The 18,431-nt window shown below is 52.4% G+C and overlaps 1 protein-coding gene across 1 annotated transcript; it reads left to right on the top strand.

Moving 5' to 3' along the window:
* Nucleotides 1-5,049: 5,049 nt before the first annotated feature.
* On the top strand, nucleotides 5,050-16,483 carry LOC132355879 (angiotensin-converting enzyme-like protein Ace3). The gene is given in 14 exon segments (XM_059908442.1): nucleotides 5,050-5,149; nucleotides 5,248-5,384; nucleotides 5,969-6,127; nucleotides 6,376-6,469; nucleotides 6,658-6,801; nucleotides 7,601-7,778; nucleotides 7,899-8,016; nucleotides 8,095-8,274; nucleotides 8,565-8,781; nucleotides 8,906-9,047; nucleotides 11,175-11,273; nucleotides 11,669-11,788; nucleotides 15,376-15,560; nucleotides 16,074-16,483. Coding segments are annotated over 14 exon segments (2,283 nt in total).
* The last annotated feature ends 1,948 nt before the right edge of the window (nucleotides 16,484-18,431 follow it).

The raw sequence follows: 18,431 nt of genomic DNA, 5'->3' as shown, positions 1-18,431 counted from the left end.
TTCCTGCTGCCTGTCAGAGCTTGCGGGCAGTGTGAGAGCAACAGCATTCAACACCCAAAGGTCTGAGGTGCAAAGAAGACTTAACAGCCTTATTCACTAGGCCTTTTGAGATATTAAAACTGTTCAGACTCCTGTTTCTGCCTCCTCGGATGAGTGAGGAGAGGCCATGTCTACCTGAGAGGTGGCCTAGGGAAAAGGAGGTGGTGACAGCAGGAAGAGGGGCCGTTCCAACATTTTCTCCCAGTGGCCTGAAGGCTGAGCGCTGCCCGTCAAGCAGTCATTTCTCTGTGACAGCTCTGACGCACACAGGCCAGGGGTGATGGTGGTTTCTCTGATCTCCGCCCCCCTGCCCCCAGCTGCTCACTCTGGCTCTCATGAGTGAGTCCAGTGGCTTTGGATTAGGCCCGAGTCAAATCCCACCTCTGCACTTACCAGCTATGTGACCTTGAGTGATTTACTTCCATTTTCTGAGCCTCCATTTTCACGTGTGAGTGAGATGGTTCTTATGACGCTGCTTATAATTGTAATGCTTATAATTATAATGGTTCTTATGACGCTGCCTCACGATTGCTGCAGTTGATCGAATGAGATAATACAAATTCCCGGTGCCTAGTTTCCTCTCTTTGTAATGACTGCATCATCTCCTGATAAAGATTGCTTCATATCTGCCTCCCACTTCAAATGTCCCCTCGAGTCGCAAACTGGAGAGCTGGAAAGGCAAGCCCCTCACTAGAGAGACAGAGAAAGTCATCCAGAGCAGCTCACTGCCAGCTGGATAGACATTTCTCATGATCCTCCGTGCACCATTGGACGTTCTCTCCCTGGGAGTGCAGTGAGCTTGTTCACCTCAGGGACTCGGCTTCCATCGGTTCTGGAGACGCTCAGCCATCATCTCCTCGTCCTTTTCAGTCTCCTCTTCGGGACTCCTGCCAGACCCAGCTTGGAGCTTCCTACTTTGTCCTCTGTGTCTCCTCATTCCCACTCGTATTTCTCATCTCTTTTTCTGTCCTGTGCTCCAAGCGATTTTCCCCAGCTGTGTTTTAGCCTGTGCATCGAGATTACTATTTTTCCAATTTAATAACTATATTTTTTATTTTTGCATCTCTATTACTTTCAAACCTACTGTGTTTCCACAAAAGTCTATCCTTGCTTCACAGATCCTGTTCCTTCTCTCATCCCTTTAAAGACCTTTTTTTAAACTGTTGTAACATATACATAACATTTACCATTTTAACCTTTTTTTTTTAAATTTATTTTTGGCTGCATTGGGTCTTCGTTGTTGTGCTGCGCAGGCTTTCTCTAGTTGTGGCGAGCGGGGGCTACTCTTTGTCGCGGAGCACGGGCTCTAGGCACGCGGGCTTCAGTAGTTGTGGTGCACAGGCTTAGTTGCTCCGCGGCATGTGGGATCTTCCCGGATCAGGGCTCGAACCCATGTCGCCGGCATTGGCAGGCGGACTCTTAACCACTGCGCCACCAGGGAAGTCTCATTAACCATATTTAAGTGTACAGTTAAAAATGGCATTGAGTATATTCAATTGTTGTGCAACCATCAGCATATCTGTTCAAGTCTCTGCTTTGACTTCTTTTGGGTATACATCCCAAATTGAAATTCCTGGATCATATGGTAATTCTATGCTGTTTTCCACAGTGCCTGAGCCATTTTATAGTCCCACCAGCAGTGCACAGGGTTCCAATTTCTGTACGTGCTGGCCATCACTTGATGTTTTCTGGGGTTTTTTGTTTGTTATTTTGTAATATCCATCCTAGTGGTATCTCGTGGTTTTGATTTGTATTTGCCTAATTATGAGTGATATTGAGCATCTTTTCAAGTGCTTATTATCCATTTATATATCATCTTTAGAGAGATGTCCATTCAAGTCCTTTGCCCATGTTTGAACTGGGTTGTTTCTTTGTTCACTGCTGAGTTTGGGGAGCTCTTCACATATTCTGGATATTAATCACTTATCAGATCCATGATTCGCAAATATTTTCTCCAGTTCTGTAGCTTGCCTTTTTACTCTGTTGTTAGTGTCCTTTGATGTGCAAAAACTCTTAACTTTAATGAGGTCCAACTTGTCTGTTTTTTTCTTTTGTTGCCTGAGCTTTTGGTATCATATCCAAGAAATCATTGCCAAATCCAATGTCATGAAGTTTTCCCCTGTGATTTCTTCAAAGAGTTTTATAGTCTGAGTTCTTATGTTTAGGTCTGTAATCCGTTTTGAGTTAATTTTTGTAGATGGTGTAAAACCCAGATTTTAAGTCCCTTTCAGATTGCTCTAACACCTGCCCTTCCTCAGGTGTGGTCTAAGCCATGCCTGTGTCTGTAGTTTAGCACAGACTCTGGAGTCAAACTATGTGGATTTGAGTCCCACCTCCACTATTTGCTAGCTATGTAACTATGAGCAAGTTTCTCAACCTCTTCGTGCCCATTTTCCTCATCTGTAAACTGGGGGAGTTGATCTCAGTACCTACCTCATGGGTTTGTTGTGAGGATTCATGTCCTGAAAGCCCTCAAAGGGTCCCTCGCCCCTGGAAAATGCTCAGTGGGGGCTGGCGATCATTATTAACACCGACTGCATTGGACTTCCTCTTTTACATGGAAATCTTGACCTATGAGCCATCTTCAGTGGGACAGCCTTCTGCAGGGGGACCCTTCCCATGCAACACCAGGTTGTGAAGATGTCCTCAGGGTCGGTTTCATGGTTGCTTCTTGCAGGGCTCCCTTAGAAAAGAAGCTGTCTGCTGGCTCCCTTGATGTAGGCAGTACTTCCACTACGACTGGCTATCCCCAGGCAGGCACCAATGCTGCAGCCCTTTGGGCATGGGTGAAATTTGATTTACCACATGGGCCCCCACTCACTGCTGCATGAGCCCTCCTTGTCTCCCAGGCATCTGAAGAGTCCCTTTTCTTGCTTTCCATCTCAGCTCTGTATTTTGCATTTTTAAAAATACTATGTTTTGACCCCAAATAGACAAAGCAATCTTGAGAAAGAAGAGCAAAGCTGGAGGCATCACACTTCCAGATTTCAAACTTTATTACAAAGCTATAGTAATCAGAACGTTATGGTATTGGCATAAAAACAGACACATAGATCAATAGAACAGAATAGAGAGCCCAGAAATAAACCCATGCATATATGGTCAATATATTTATGACAAAAGTCAAGAATATACAATGGGGAAAGGATAGTGTCTTCAATAAATGGTGTTGGGAAAGCTGGACAGCCACATGCAAAAGAATGAAACTGGACCCCTATCTTACACCATAGACAAAAATTAACTCAAAATGGATTAAAGACTTGAATGTGAAGCCTGAAACCATAAAACTCCTAGAAGAAAATATAGGAGGTAAGCTCCTAGATATCAGTCTTGGTAATGAATTTTTTTGGATTTGACACCAAAAGCAAAGGCAACAAAAGCAGAAATCAACAAGTGGGTCTACATCAAACTAAAAAGCTCATGCACAGCAAAAGAAGCCATCGACAAAATGAAAAGGCAACCCCCAGATTTTCAGAAAATATTTGCAAATCATATATCTGATAAGGGGTTAAATATTCAACATATATAAAGAACTAATACAGCTCAATAACAACAACAAAAACAATTTGATTAAAAAGTGGGCAAGGATCTGAATAGACTTTTTTTTCCAAAGAGGACACATGGATGGCCAAAAGTACATGAAAATGTGCACAACATCACTAACCATCACTACTCATGAAAATGCAAATCAAAACCACAATGAGATATCACCTCACACCTCTGAGAATGGCTATTATCAAAAAGACAAGAAATAACTGTGGGCAAGGATATGAAGAAAAAGAAACCCTTGTGCACTGTTGGTGGGAATGTAAATTGGTGCAGCCACTTGGAAAACAGTATGGAGGTTCCTCAAAAAATTAAAAACAGAATTACCATATGATACAGCAATTCCACTTCTGGGTAAAGGAAATGAAACCAGTAGCTTGACATCTGTACCCCCATGTTCATTGCAGCATTATTCACAATAGCCAAGATATGGAAACAACCTGAGTGTCCATTGATGGACACTGAAAAGGTAATGCACACACACACACAGGAATACTATTCAGCCATGTAAAAGAAGGCAATCTTGCCATTTACAACAACATGAATGGAACTTCAGAGCATTATGCTAAGTGAAAGAGGTCAGACAGAGAAAGACAAATACTGTATGATCTCACTTATATGTGGAATCTAAAAAACAAAAACACAAAGACAGCCCAAAACAAAACAAAACTGAACTGAACTTATAGATTGGTGATTGCCAGAGGCAAGGGTGGGAGGATGGGTGAAATGGGTGAAGGCAGTCAAAACGTGTAAACTTCTAGTTACAAGATAAATAAGTCCTGAGGATGTAATGTATAGCATGATGACAATAGTTAACAACAACCAAAAAGTACTGTTTTTATCATAGTAGACAGTCCTCTACCTTCCGAAAGCAAACTCATAGTATCAGGCTCTCCCTGGGGAAGCAGGTGTAAGAACAGGGAAAGGGAGGAAGGGTCCTGCACAGCCCTGGGATGATCATACATCCCACAAGAGAGAAAAAGGCCAAAAATATGAACACAGGAGGTCAAGTCAGAAGAACACGGAGAGACAACTGTGCTTCCAGAGTCCAGAGACCCAGAGATGTCATTTCCTTCCATCCATCCATCCTCCCACCCACCTGCTCAGAGGTGATCCCAGCCTGTGGAGGGAGGAGACTCATCAATCCCTGGTCATGGCCAAGGGTGGCTCCAATGCCAGGAAGAAGTGACTGAGTAGAATGAGACAAGCTCTGGTGTAGAAGTCAAGAGCCCTGGTTCTCCTCTTGGCTCTGCCACTGACTAGCTGTGTGAATCGGGTCGTATGGCTAGATCATTCTAGACCTCAGTCTCCTCACCTGTAAAATGGGGACAGTTGGACCAGAAGGTAGGTGGGGGCTTTCCAGTTCTGACATTGCATGGCTGACCCTTTGGCCCCTGATGTCACAATATGGAGCTTGATTGTGATTGGCCCATAGCCTCACCCAGCTCTGCTGTTCTCCTGGTCATGGGAACAAGATGGACTTGCCCTGGACCTTCCTTACTTGTGCTCTTCTGTTATGGGCAGCTCTTGCCATGGCTCAGGACCGAGGGTGATCAGAACTCAGGTAGGGCTGGGACCTGAAGGAGCATAGGATCAGACAAGGGCACCAGGCAGGGGCAGACCCCTCCCAGGACATCATTATACCTGTCTCCTTCTCCGCAGACAAGCTCTACAATGAGACCGTGGCAAAGGCCTTCCTGCAGTTTTATGAGCATACAGCCCAAGTTGTGTGGAACCAGTTCATGGAGGCCACCTGGAACTATGTCACCAACATCACCAAGAAAAATCGCGAGGAGATGGTGTGGTACCACTTCCACCCCAGCCCCTTCTCCCCTTGCTCTTCTCAGGGGTCTCGGTGGGGGGTTGGGGGGGAACCACACTTTTTGCCCCCTTTCCAGAGCTAGAGGAAAAAGGGAAGCCCCAAAGTACATGTCAAAACAGACTGTAAGCTCTGGGCCTTTTGGTAGCCCTAAAAGATCTCTAGGCAAGAGTCTCTTGTTTCTTTCCCCTTGTAGATATCACCTGCTTGCTTTTAAGGACCAGGCTCCCTCCCTTCTCCCTCTTAGCAAATTTTCAATGATTCCAAACCCTTAAAGTGGGCTTTGGGGGACTTCCCTGGCAGTCCAGTGGTTAGGACTTCACCTTCCAATGCAGGGGGTGCGGGTTCGATCCCTGGTCGGGGAGCTATGATCCCACATGCCTAGCGGCCAGAAAAACAAAACAGAGCAATATTGTAACAAATTCAATGAAGACTTTAAAAATGGTCCACATCAAAAAAAATCTTTAAAAAAAAAAAGTGGGCTTTGGGAGGAGCTTGGGGGGTTGTGGGACCCTGACCCTCTCCCTCAGCCTCACATGACAAACACAGTGACCCTCCTTCCAGCTGGACAAGGACGTGGAGAGGCCCCAGCACACGCTGTACTTTGGCATGCGGGCCCTCCTGTTTAAGATCGCCAGCTTCCAGGACCCAGCCGTGAAGCGCGTGCTGAGTGAGCTGCAGAACTTCGACAGGGCGGCCCTGCCCAAGGAGGAGCTCCGGGAGGTGAGGACGAGCCCCCAGGCCTCCAGGCACATGATCCCCACCCCAGGGTGGGTGGGCTGCCTGGCGGGGAGCCGCAGGGGGCAGGAGGGAGGTTGGCAGGCAGGGCCAGAGCTTCCTCTGGAAGAGGAGGGAAGCAGAGACTGGTGGGAAGATGCCTTGGCCAGGCCCGCCTCTCCAGGCTGGTGGGGCTAGCACCGGGGGTGGGCCCACAGGTACCGGCCTGCCCTGGGTGACACCTGTCCCCCCAGTGCAGCCAGATTGTGGCCCACATGGAGACCACGTACAGCGTGGCCCAGGTGTGCCTGAATGCGGGACCCTGCCTGCCCCTGGAGCCTGGGGAGCGCCCAAGCCCACCCCTGCCAACCCCCGAGCCTCAGCACCAGCCCCTTCCAGGAGCCTCCAGACTCCCACCCTCCTCCTGGCCCCAACTGCCCTTGTTGGTGGGGGCGGGGAGAGTGGGTGCCTGGGGCAGGTGAGGGCAGAAGTCCACCCGCCGGAGTGGGTGGCCTTGGCTCCTTTTCCGGGCACAGGCCTCCAAGAAGTCACGGCCACCTCCCGGGAGCAGAAGGAGCTGCTGTGGGCCTGGCAGGGCTGGCGGGATGCTCTGGGTCGCCAGCTCCGCAGCACCTTCGAGCGCTACGTGCAGCTCAGCAACAAGGCTGCGTAGCTCAACGGTGAGGCCCCTCCCCCCGCACCTGCCAGCCAGCCCAGCCAGGGGCAGACCGGGTACTGCGTGGGGCTCAGGGCAATGCTGGGAAGGGCGAAGCAGAGTCTGCAGAGGGGAAGGGTGGTGGTAGGACCTGGAGATGGGAACCCTGAGCCCTGCCGCTGGGGAGGGCAAGGTGGCTTACTCATTGTGTGGTTCCACAAACGGTGATTGGGCACCTACTGTGTGCTGGTGCTGGGGAGGTTCTGAGGATGCACAGGTGAAAAGACAGAGAACGTGCCCACCCTCCTAGGACTTACAGTTCGCTGGGGGACAGACGCACATCTCCAGTTGTTGCCACCCGGGATGAATGCTGAGCAGGAAGGGGCTGCAGAGAGAGAATAGGGGAGCCCTGCTTCAGCTAGGTGGTCAGGGAAGGCCTCGCTGACGTTTATCCAAGGCCTGAAAGATGGAACGAGCCAGGCAGCAAGAAGAAAAGAGCATCCTGAAGTCCTTGGGAGGATCTGAAGGAAGGCAGGCTGGGTGGGTAGGGCTTGAGGTGGGTGAGAGAGGAACAGGGCTTTACCCAGGTCCTATCCAGCCAGGCAAGGGGAGGAGCACACAGTATGTACTTTGCTAAGTGCCTTTCCACCCTGATCTCATCCAATACGGACAGTGGCCTTGGGAGGTGTTTTTCCTGTTTGGCAGGTGAAGACCCCCAAGGATCTGGGAGGTCAAGTGGCTTCCCTAGAGGGTGCTTGGGTCTCCTGCCAGCCCGGCGAGGCTGAAGGGTGGTGAGCGCCTCTGAGCCCCCTCCCCTGTCCTAGGTTACAAAGACATGGGGGCCTTATGGCGGTCCACGTACGAGTCCGACACACTGGAAGAAGACCTGGAGCAGCTCTTCCAGGAGCTGCAGCCGCTCTACCTGAACCTACACGCCTACGTGCGCCGGACCCTGTATCACTTCTACGGGCCCGAGCTCATCGATCCGAGGGGGCCATCCCTGTCCACGTTCTGGGTAAAACCCCAGCTGGCGGCAGAGGCAGGGCGGGCGGAGCGGGCCTCCAGGCAGGCAGGCGAGCAGACGCTCAGTCGGGGGAGAGCCGGTCTCCTGCCTCCTCTTAGCCCTCCCCCTCCCCTTCCAGGCAACGTGTGGGCTCAGTCCTGGGTCAACATCTTAGACCTGGTCCTGCCCTTCCCGGAGAAGCCCCCTGAGGACATCACGAAGATCATGCGAGGCCAGGTCAGCGCTCGGCCTCGGTCTGCGCCTGCCCCCTCCGCAGCCCTGAGGGGGGCCCCACGCACTTCCTCTTCCTCACAGCAGTGGAAGTCTGAGAAAATGTTCCAAGAGGCTGAAAAATTCGTCACCTCCCCAGGGCTGCTTTCCACCCCTCCTGGGTTCTGGAAAAATTCCAAGATGGAAAGGCCAACGGACGGGCGGGAGGTGGAGTGCCACGCATCCGCCTGGGACTTCTACAACAGGAAGGACTTCAGGAGCTCAGCCTGCGGCCAGCATCACCCCCCTGCCTCTGCTCCTTCCGCTCTCCACCTGTCTGCCTGGCTCAGGAGGGCGGCGGGGGTTGGGGGGTGAGCCAGCCACACGGGCCAGGTGGGTGAGAGCAAAGGGCTTGGCCGCTGCTTGGATGTGAGGCCTGGAGTAACAGCATAAGGCCCTGCTGGTCTCTGGCTTGACCACCCCCGTCCCTTAACAGAGCCTGAATGGAGAAATCTCTCCTTCTCCCAGGGCATCCCCATGCTCCTTGACCCTTGCCCTTTAACCCCAGGATAAAGAAGTGCACCGAAGTGACCATAGAAGACCTGCTCTCCATCTTTCACCAGATGGGCCGTATCCAGTACTTCCTGCAGTACAAGAACCCCTCTGTGATCTTCCGCGCAGGCGCCAACCCAGCCTTTGCAGAGGCCGTGGGGCCGGTGATCACTCTCTCGGCCTCCTCCCATAAGCACCTGCTCAGCAGAGGCCTGCTCAGCCACCAGCACCAGGACGAAGGTGATGGGGACCAAGGGGATCATAAGAGGCCAGCCTGGGCCTGGGGCTGCAGCTGGGGCTCTCCAGGCAAAGCTGAGGGGAGGGGGAACTGGGAGCAGCCTCCTAACGGCCCGGCTTTCCCCAGAGGAGGTCGGTTTCCTGATGAACGTTGCCCTGGAGAAGATGGCCTTCATCCCCTTCGCCTACCTGGTGGACCTGTTTCGCTGGAAGGTCTTTGACGGCACCATCGAGAAGGCCGTGTACAACCAGGAGTGGTGGAACCTCAGGTGGGGAGGACCGCTGATCGGGGCCCGCTGCCCAGGCCCAGCCCTGGTGTGGGCTTTCCCAGGGCTTTCGGGGCAGCCTCAAGGGTACCGCCTGCTACCAAAGAGCGCTGCTGCCTCTCCTGTGAGGGCAGAGCTAGGCGTGAGACGCTGCTGACCCGGGGCCGTGGGGAAGCCCTGGGGTGGCGTTGGCTGTTTGTTGTCACCGGACAAAAGCGCTCCTGCTGAAGTGGGTAGGGCCCGAGCGTGCAGTCATGGGGGGTCATGTCGAATCCAGCACCAGCACTGAGCAGGCCCCTTAGCCTCTCTGGGGATCCTGGGAGGCCGGGAAGCTCACGCAGTCGTTGCGCCTGGGCTCCTCCAAGAACAGGACACCGACTGCCGGGCAGGCCTTCCTGCTCCTCCCCTCCCTTTCTGTGCCCACCAGTGGGGCCAGCAGAAGGGGTGTTTGGGGGGCTGAGCTCTTTCCCTCCTGGGGAAAGAGTCCTCATGGGACAGGGGCAGGCCCAGTGCCCCCTTTCCTGCTACCCCGACACACACACACACCTGCCTCTGACTTAGCATCCGCAGACCTGTCTGCGGGCAGAGCTGGCAACGGAAGGAGCACCACCGGCAGTCGGGCAGCATCAGTCCTGAGTGAGGGGCACCTGTGTCCATCCCACCACCGACCCCTGGCTGTTTGCTTGGATGATAACTGCCCATGACTATGGCTTCTCCATCTCCACTAGGAGATGGTCAGACTGACCAGCTCAGGTCTGCTTGCTACAGACGACCCTGATGGGCCTGCTAGCTCTGCACCAGGCCCTTACGTTGGCCATTCACAGAAGAAGAAGGTGTGACCACCCTGCGGTCACACCACCATCCAGGGATGGCAGAGCTGGGCACCCCTCCCTTCGTCCTCTCACCCTCACACCCCCGCCCTGAATACAGGGCCAGGCCTCACTGGTGGGACAGGCAGGGTCTTGACTTCGTGCCCCCTCCAAGGGCACCCCCACCAGCCATGTGAGGTGCCTGCCCAGGACCTTTTCCTTCCTCTCTCGGCCATGCCCACCACCACCTGAGTGATGGAAACCTGGGGTTGAGGGAAAGGGAAGGCAACTCCCTGGTCCTTGAACAAAACCCTGTCAATGAGAGAGGAACTCCCCTGAGAGGATGGTTCAGGGCTCCAGTGGGCCAACAATGAAACTATGAGCTTGTTCATAGACTTTGTCTCATCCCAAAGATGGGTCATTTTATCCCCATTTCACAGACAACATTTTACAACAAGGCTCAGTGACAATCAGTAACTTTCCCATAGTCACACAACTCAGAGGGGCAAAACCAGACCTGAACATGAAAGTTATTAGGGTCTGCCCATGACTGTTCTGTGTCCTGCTACCAATTCCCTGATCCCTAAACCTCAGTTTTCTTCATCTGTAGAATGGGAATAGTAGTAGTACTATACCACAGGGATGTTACTCTGTTTTCTTCTTGGCACTTCTTTTTTTTTTTTTTTAATTTTTATTGGAGTATAGTTGACTTATATGTTGTGTTAGTTTCAGATGGACAGCAAAGTGAATCAGTTATACATATACATATATCCACTCTTTTTTTTTTTTAAGATTCCTTTTCCATATAGGCCATTACAGAGTACTGAGTAGAGTTCCCTGTGCTATACAGCAGGTTCTCAGAAGTTATTTTATATATAGTAGTGTGTATATGTCAGTCCCAATCTCCCAATTTATCCCACCCCCTCTTATCCTCTGGTATCCTCTTGGCACTTCTTATCAGATGAAACAACCTTGTTGGTTGGTCTACAACCGTCCTCCATCACTAGGATGAAAGCAGTGACCTTGCTTAGCTCATTCCCTCCTGTGCCCCTAGAACCAGGACAATGTTGAGTGAGTCTGTGTGAAGAGCTTGGCACGGTTCCTGCAGAGAGGAAGTGCTCAGTGTTAACTATTGTTATTATTTGATTCTGATTCCCAATCCCATGTGTTTTGAACTCATTTATTTAATCAGTAAAAATGCATTAAGTGTCCTCTGCACGCCAAGTCGCTTTGATAGCTGTGCAAATGTTTCAAAAGGAAAAGGCTCTGGGAACCCTACCGGATGGCACTATCAAGCCCCCAATTTACCCCCCGCCCCCAGGTTGAAGTACCAGGGCCTGTGCCCCCCTGTCCCTCGGACAGAGGATGACTTTGATCCGGGCACCAAGTTCCACATCTCTGCCAGCTTGCCCTACATTCGGTAAAGGTCTGGGCCCTGCCAGCAGAACCGGCTCTTCGAGTTGGGAGTCGGGGACACAGGACCCAAGCTGAGGATTTCCAGGAAGGCCCCAGATCCAAATGTCCCCCTGCACCCCTCCCCACCTCCTCCCATCAGACGGCACAACCTTCTGAGGGCCATGCCCTGAATCCACTGGGCTTTTACATCAGCTCCCGTGTGGAGGGCAGAGCTAATGGGAAAGCATGTCTGATGTCCCTGAGAGGAGGGAAGGAAAGAGGGAGGCCAGCATAGGTTTGATCCAGAAGGCTAGGAAGGAGAGCCCTTGCAGTGTTCCAGGGCCAGCCATCCCATTGTGACTGCTGACCCAGGCCCACCTCTGCCACCCCTCCCCAGCCAGCCTCGCCTTCTCTCCCCAGGTACTTCCTCAGCCTCGTGCTGCAGTTCCAGTTCCACGAAGCACTCTGCAAGGCCTCAGGCCACGTGGGGCTGCTGCACCGTAACATCTATAACTCCAAGCCGGCTGGGAAGCTCCTGGAGTGAGTGCCCTCCTCCCTCCCCTGTCCTTGGCTCCCCTTCCCCACCTTGCTGGACGCCTGCCCCAGGGCCCCTCTTCTCACCTGGCCACCCTAGGCCCCCTGAGCAGAGCTTGTGTTCTAGTGGAAGTTCTTCCTTCTGTCAGACTGCAGTCTCTCCTATGTTAATCAAAGCTCATTTCGTCTTGTGTAGCCCCTTGTGGTCAGAGAGACTGTTTAGCCCCTCCTGCTAACACACACACACACACACACACACACACACACACACACACACACGCTCACTCACTCACTCACTCACATAGCCAATAAACCAAACTGTCCCAGATCAGAACCCAGTGTTGGAGTCCTGCCTCTGCCTCCATCTTCCATCTGAATCCCCTTATTCTTCCCTGGCAAGGCGCTTGCCTAGCCTCTCAGCAGCATTTGATAAGGCGCACTCTGCTTTTTCCATCTTTTCTTGGAAGTGTCTGAACCCAGTTCCCAGGCCGATCCAGGTGGCTTTCACACCAGCCTCTTGGCACACTCAGATCAGCTGTGGTCTACTTTGACCCCCTACCCGCAGTCTTTTTCCCTGCACTTGGTATCTAGCCCATCCTTTCCATCCCTGCCTCTGTGGCACTGCTTTCTGGTCCTGAAACAAACCTGGAGTGGGGCGAGAGGCTGACCTGATGGTGGGAAGCATTTACTGCTACAGGCTGGGCTCTCTAACAAGCGCTCTTATAGTCTTTCATGTTAGCAGCTCATAACTTTGCAAAATGGATATTATTATCCACATTTCATAAATGATGAAACCAAAGCCAAGAGGGGTAACGTGATTGCACATGGCTCAACTAGGAAGTGGCAGAGTCATGCTTTGAGGCCCAAACTGACTCCAGAACACATTATCTTTCACCCTGTTGCTTCCATCAGTCAAACGACACTGGTCTGGTGAAGTTGACCTAGTCCACTGGTCCCAAGATCAGCGCTCCAACCACTGAGACATGAAGCCCACCCAGTGACATGGTCTTTTCCCCATTGAGTTTCAACCGATTTCAGTAGGTCCATTACCCTAACCTGTCAAGGTCATGTTGAGTTTTATTCCTGGTTTCCCAGAGGATGAACAAAGCCTCTTTTTAGTATCCTAATAATTATCCACAATAATTTAGTAACCTTTGCAAATTTAATGAGCACATTTGTGATTCCACCATGCCATTCATCAGTAACCACAAGGCCAGATGGAGTTGCAGGACTGATCCCTGCCTTTGCTTGCAGGAGGGCTACACCTTGCATGCCTTCTTGTCTCCCTAGTCTATTTGCTTTTCCATCTTTTCATACTACAGCAGTTTATTCTAGTCGACTGCCCAGGTTTGAGCTTCTCTGAATGTGTGAAACATAAGAGGCCTCTCTGCTCCCTGTATTCATGTCTCTGGCTGCCTATCATTTATTCATTCAGCAAACATTTACTTGTGCACGTGCCGACCAGCCTGCCCTGCGTCCAGCAGGGGGCAATGGGCCACAGGATAAATCAATAACCGTAATCCAAGAAAGGAGCTGGTGCAGTAGGAAAGGGCTTTGGTGAACATGCAAAGAGAGTGAGGAGGTCATGCCAGGGGATCAAGGAGGGATCTCTGACCCCCAACGCAGGAGTACAAAAAATAGCAGACATCCATTTCTTATACATCAACTCACTTTTGTTTTGTTTTCTTGTTTTGGCTGCACCACGTGGCACGTGGGATCTTAGTTCCCCGACCAGGAATCGAACCCGCACCCCCTGCAGTGGAAGCCTGGAGTCTTAACCATTGGACCCTCAGGGAATTCCCAACATCAACTCACTTTTGACTCTGAGCCTTCATCCCGCTTGATCGCTGGGACTTTTGAGCTCAGTCATTCTCATCGCTTCCCTCCCCCACTCCACGCAGGGCACACAAGGCTCCCAGGGTCTGACTTGACACCAAGCATGTAGAAGCCTTGCTGGTCATCACTAGGCATATTGTGGAGGCATGGGGCAGGCACATGCTTGCAGGGGAGAAGGGGAAGGGCAAGATTCTTGGCTGCTCTTTTGCCTAACACAGCTTAAAACTTGATTTTGCTATTTTTGACTCATCGTCCTAAATGTGATTGCCGTGGGACAGGCTCTGAGCTGGTTCTGCTGGGAAGAGAGGGTCGAAGTGGACTTGGTCCAAATTCCCAAAGTCCCCTGCCTCACCCAGCCAGCCACGAGGACCTGACCCTGTTCGTGGGGCCCGTTGCTGCCACATTGGAGCTGAGGGCTCCAGGCAGTGCCCAGTTGTCACCCTTGCAAGTCTCATGTGCTGCCCACATCAAACCTCTTGTCCCGCCCAGCCTGAAAGACTATTTCTGAGTAGGCGGACTCTCAGTGGTTGACACTTTTCCCCCACCAGGGCCTTCCTTTTTCCCAGGACCTGGCATCTGATAAAAATCCTCTAACCTAAAGTCAGTTTTGTTTGTTTTTTTCTTTCTATCTTGATGACTTTTCTCCTCCATTTCTCTAGGCTCATAACTACATTTTCCCCTAGTGGTTTCTTCCAAGGATCCACTGACCTTTAGTTTCCCCACCTCATTCTTTCCCAGCTGTTTATTAAGCGATGTGTATAAGTCTTTGCAAGCAACAAAGCCCTCTTTGCTGCCATTATGTGACTTAATCCTCACCACAGTGAAATGCAAGTGTTAATGGAACCCGGTTTTACTGGTGAAGAAACTGAGGCTAAGAGAGGTTAAGTTGGTTGTCTGTGGTTGTGCGGCCTATAACTAGCACTGCTGGGTCTGAACCTGGGTCCTGTTAGTCTAGATTCCACACTCTGACTTCTGGGCCTCTCAGCCCCACCTCTCTCCTGGTCGGATCAGGGGAAACAGGTTGAGAAGCATCAACATACGCCTCCTGCTGCCTCTGCGGATGGCCCTGGGGTGGAGGAGCCCAGAGCCCTGGCTGCAGCACACTCTGTAACGCCACCGTGAGTGCACGGGCCAAGTCTAAGGCTAGACCCCTGCCACCAAGCACAGGGTGTGCCTTGAGACAGAGCTGACATTTCTGCAGCTCTGCAGGCAGTGCACACGACGCATCCCATGCTTATTATCTCTCTAATCATCCCACACGCTCCCTGTGAGACCGGAAGGGACAAGAGTGACCTCTCTCTACTAACACTGAGCGCCTCATGGGAAACATGAGGTTTCCCTCTTGACTTTAGGCTTATTTGAGTCCAGGAGAACAGTAATCATCACAGTAGTAGTAATAACAATAATAATAATATTAGGCAAGCATTTATTGCCTACCTAGTATGCTCCCAGAATTGTGTTTATTTGGCCAACACAACAACCCTAGGAGATAGGTACTGTTATTTTCTCCATTTTACGGATATGGAAATTGTAGTTCAGAAAGGTTAAGTACTTGCCCAAGGTCCCACAGCTGAGCCACAGAGGACTCAAGCACAGGTTGGTGTTATTTCAAAGCTTGTGATTTAATCCACTGCGCTGAGCTCTGTTGGAAGAGTCTGGGTATCAAAGCCCTAAAGGCGGGGTTGGGCATACTGAGGGGTCCCAGCAGCATTAGCCGATTCCCCCACACAGCCTCACAGCTGTAGCCACTCTCCCAGGGATGTCCTAAAGCTGGGCTCGAGCAAGCCCTGGCCAGAGGTCCTGCAGAAGATAACCGGGGAGACCAAGGTGTCTACAAAGGCCCTCATGACCTACTTCAAGCCCCTGTTGAACTGTCTGGTCACCGAGAATGTGCGGCGTGGGGAGATCCTGGGCTGGCCACACTTCAGCTGTTCCTTTGAAGGTTTGGTGATCTGACCCTAATCCCGCCACTGTTCTAGCCCCAAGCCCTACCCTAGCCTGCCCTGGGCCAGCCCCTACCCCAACCCAGCCTTCACCCCTAGCCCATCTATGACCTGGCTTTCTGCTGTGGAACCCTGTCTGCACCTGATGCAGCCTCGGCCAAGACCACAGCCCACGGCCCAGCCACTAGCTCGCTCGGATGCTTCCTTGCCCACTCTCCAGCTAGACTGCCGGGCTGGCTTCTGAGCACGGGGTGGGCATCTTGCCTCCTGACCCTTGCACGGAGCCACTGCGGGCACCATGTGGTACACAGCCCTGTCTGTACCGTCCCTTCCTTCTCTTCCTTTTGCTCCTCTTTCTCACCCTGCTTCCCAGGCAAGGCCCTCAACTTTGGCATGGAAGGTAGGTGCCAGAGGCTGAGGGAGAAGGCCTGTGGCAGTCAGATCCTCTCTGATCACCATGAGGTACCCTCCCCAGTTCCACCTGCTCGGCAAGATTCCTATGTCTTCCACAGAGAAAGAAACAGACAGGGTGGCATTCCTGGGTCTGGAGCTGGACCCTGCCCAGGCCAAATCTGGGCAGTGGGTGTTGCTGGCCCTGAGCTTTGTCATGTTACTGGTGGTCCTGCTGCTGGCCCACAGGCTGTACATCCTGGAAAAAAGCTCACTGGCCCAAGACACCAGTGCGCGGGACACCAGTACACAGGACACCAGTGCACAGGACACCAGTGCACTCAAGTCACCACCCAAGGCCTACTTTCTAGGCATAGCCATGGAGCCCCACCAAGTTGTCAAAAAACAGTGGCTGCTGCTGGGCCTCTGCCTCATCCTGATGCTGTGCTCAATCGGCCTGACCATTCGGATTTTCACACAGCACAACAGGAGGCCTCCGTGGATGAGAGCTGAATGGTGGAGCTGGGACTAGACACCACTGTGACTGGTGAGGCTGGGGGGCAGGAGGAAGGTGGCCAAGCCAGAGAGGATGTTGGGGAGGTTGAGGAGGGGACCGCTCGCACGCATAGTGCCCAACTGTAATTGGGTGCAGCTGTGGCAGATCTGGGTACATGCGGAGTTGTAACTGTGTGTTTGTGCACTCATGTATGTGAGGCCATGTGCACAGGTGACTGTGTGATTCCATGTACGCCCTGGGTTCCAGGCCAGCCTCCTTCCCTGGGGGCTCAGGAACCATGGTTTTAGTGACTCAGGGGCTATGTCCCTCCAAGCCAGCCCTCAGCCCCAATTCATGCCCAGAACTTGTTCTTCATAGTCATGCTTTCTTCAGGAGCCCAACTGTGGGGCTGGAGAGGGGCTGCAGTACCCAAGGAGAATCTGCTCTGTTTAGAAACTGGACACTGCTTCAGTCCCCTTATACAATGTATTCAAGTAGAGCCAGACACTCCTGTACGAACCATCAGCGCCCAGTTCATGAGCACGATGCTCTGTACACTGGCCGGCCCCTCTTTCTGCTGATCCTCTGGCCTGCCCTGTGTTGGGCTGCATAATCCAGCCCCCAAAAGCTGCTTGTTAGCTGTCTGAGATGCAAGTAGCCTTACAAACTGCCCCATGGCCCTCCCTGCCCCAGTCCAGGCCCTCCCAAATGGAGACAGTGGATAACTGGGCACCAAGCGAAGCTTGATTAATGATTGACTTCTTTAATATTTAAACAAAGCTCATCTCCAGCCACTGCGCCCCAGAGATGGCCTTGTTCAACACACACACCTGCTGCCTGGGCTGTTGCCCTGGGGATTGAGCACAGGGCAAACAGCACCTTTCCAGGCTCAGTGGGGGAGGGGAGGATGGGGAGGGAGAGCTTTAGGAGGACACTGGGGAGGGAGAGCTTTAGGAGGACACTGGGGAATGAGTACTCTAGGAGGACATTGGGGAGGGAGAGCTTTAGGAGGACACTGGGGAGGGAGAGCTTTAGGAGGACACTGGGGAGGGAGAGCTTTAGGAGGACACTGGGGAATGAGCACTCTAGGGGGACACTGGGGAGGGAGAGCTTTAGGAGGACACTGGGGAATGAGCACTCTAGGGGCAAACCTAGGCAGAGCGAGGGAAGGCCTCTGCTCCTGCCTCTTCCCACCCTTTCTTTCTCGCGTTGTCTGTCGAACCCAAGGATGCCACACCCGGCATACGGGAACTCACCGAGTTTGGACTGAGGCCCCAGGGGCTGCTGGGGAGGCTGAGAGTCAATGCCCGTCGGAGATTAGAGAAACCTTGAGGAGAAGTAGCATCACAGCCAGTAACCACAGAGAGGAGGCACAAGAGCTCCAGTTGAGCTAGTGGGAAGGTGGCCAAAAGATGGAACTGGCTCTCTCTAGACTAAGGATCTGAGCCCAGAAGTCAGGGGATCAGGGTACAGAAGGACTGTACCCGTGGGCTGAGACCTCCATGGATCCTACCTCTGCCCAGGTCTCAAGAGGCCTTCTTGAGTTCTGGCTGAGCCCAAGCACTTCCTGTTCTGACCGCAGGCTGCTCGTTTGATGTCTCTGTCACTGCTGTTACTTTGCTGTGCTGCAGTGTCCTTATTTGTCCCCATTATTAGCTGTCAGCTCTGTAAGGGCAGGACACTGTGTAACATCTGTAGCCAGCACAAGCCATGGCACACAGTGGGGACTTGGAAAATGTTTGAGTAAGTGAATGAATGAGTGTCCCACTGCCCAAATCCCTCCTCAGAGCTCAGCACCCCACACACTGAGTCCATGAGAAACAGCCCCACCTTTCCTCCACAGATAGCTTATCCCCCCACACACAGGGTCAGCCAGGACAACTCTGCCCCCAGCAGGAGGCCACACTTGCAGCCCTCCCATCCCCCAGCCACAGTGGCCAACGAGGCCCCCATCAGGCACTGTGGCTCTGCGTGGCAAAGGCAC

The sequence above is a fragment of the Balaenoptera ricei genome, chromosome 20, assembly GCF_028023285.1.
Source record: "Balaenoptera ricei isolate mBalRic1 chromosome 20, mBalRic1.hap2, whole genome shotgun sequence".
NCBI lineage: Eukaryota > Metazoa > Chordata > Mammalia > Artiodactyla > Balaenopteridae > Balaenoptera > Balaenoptera ricei.
The sequence above is the reverse complement of the archived record's forward strand: the minus strand, read 5'-3'. Positions and strand labels throughout refer to the sequence as shown.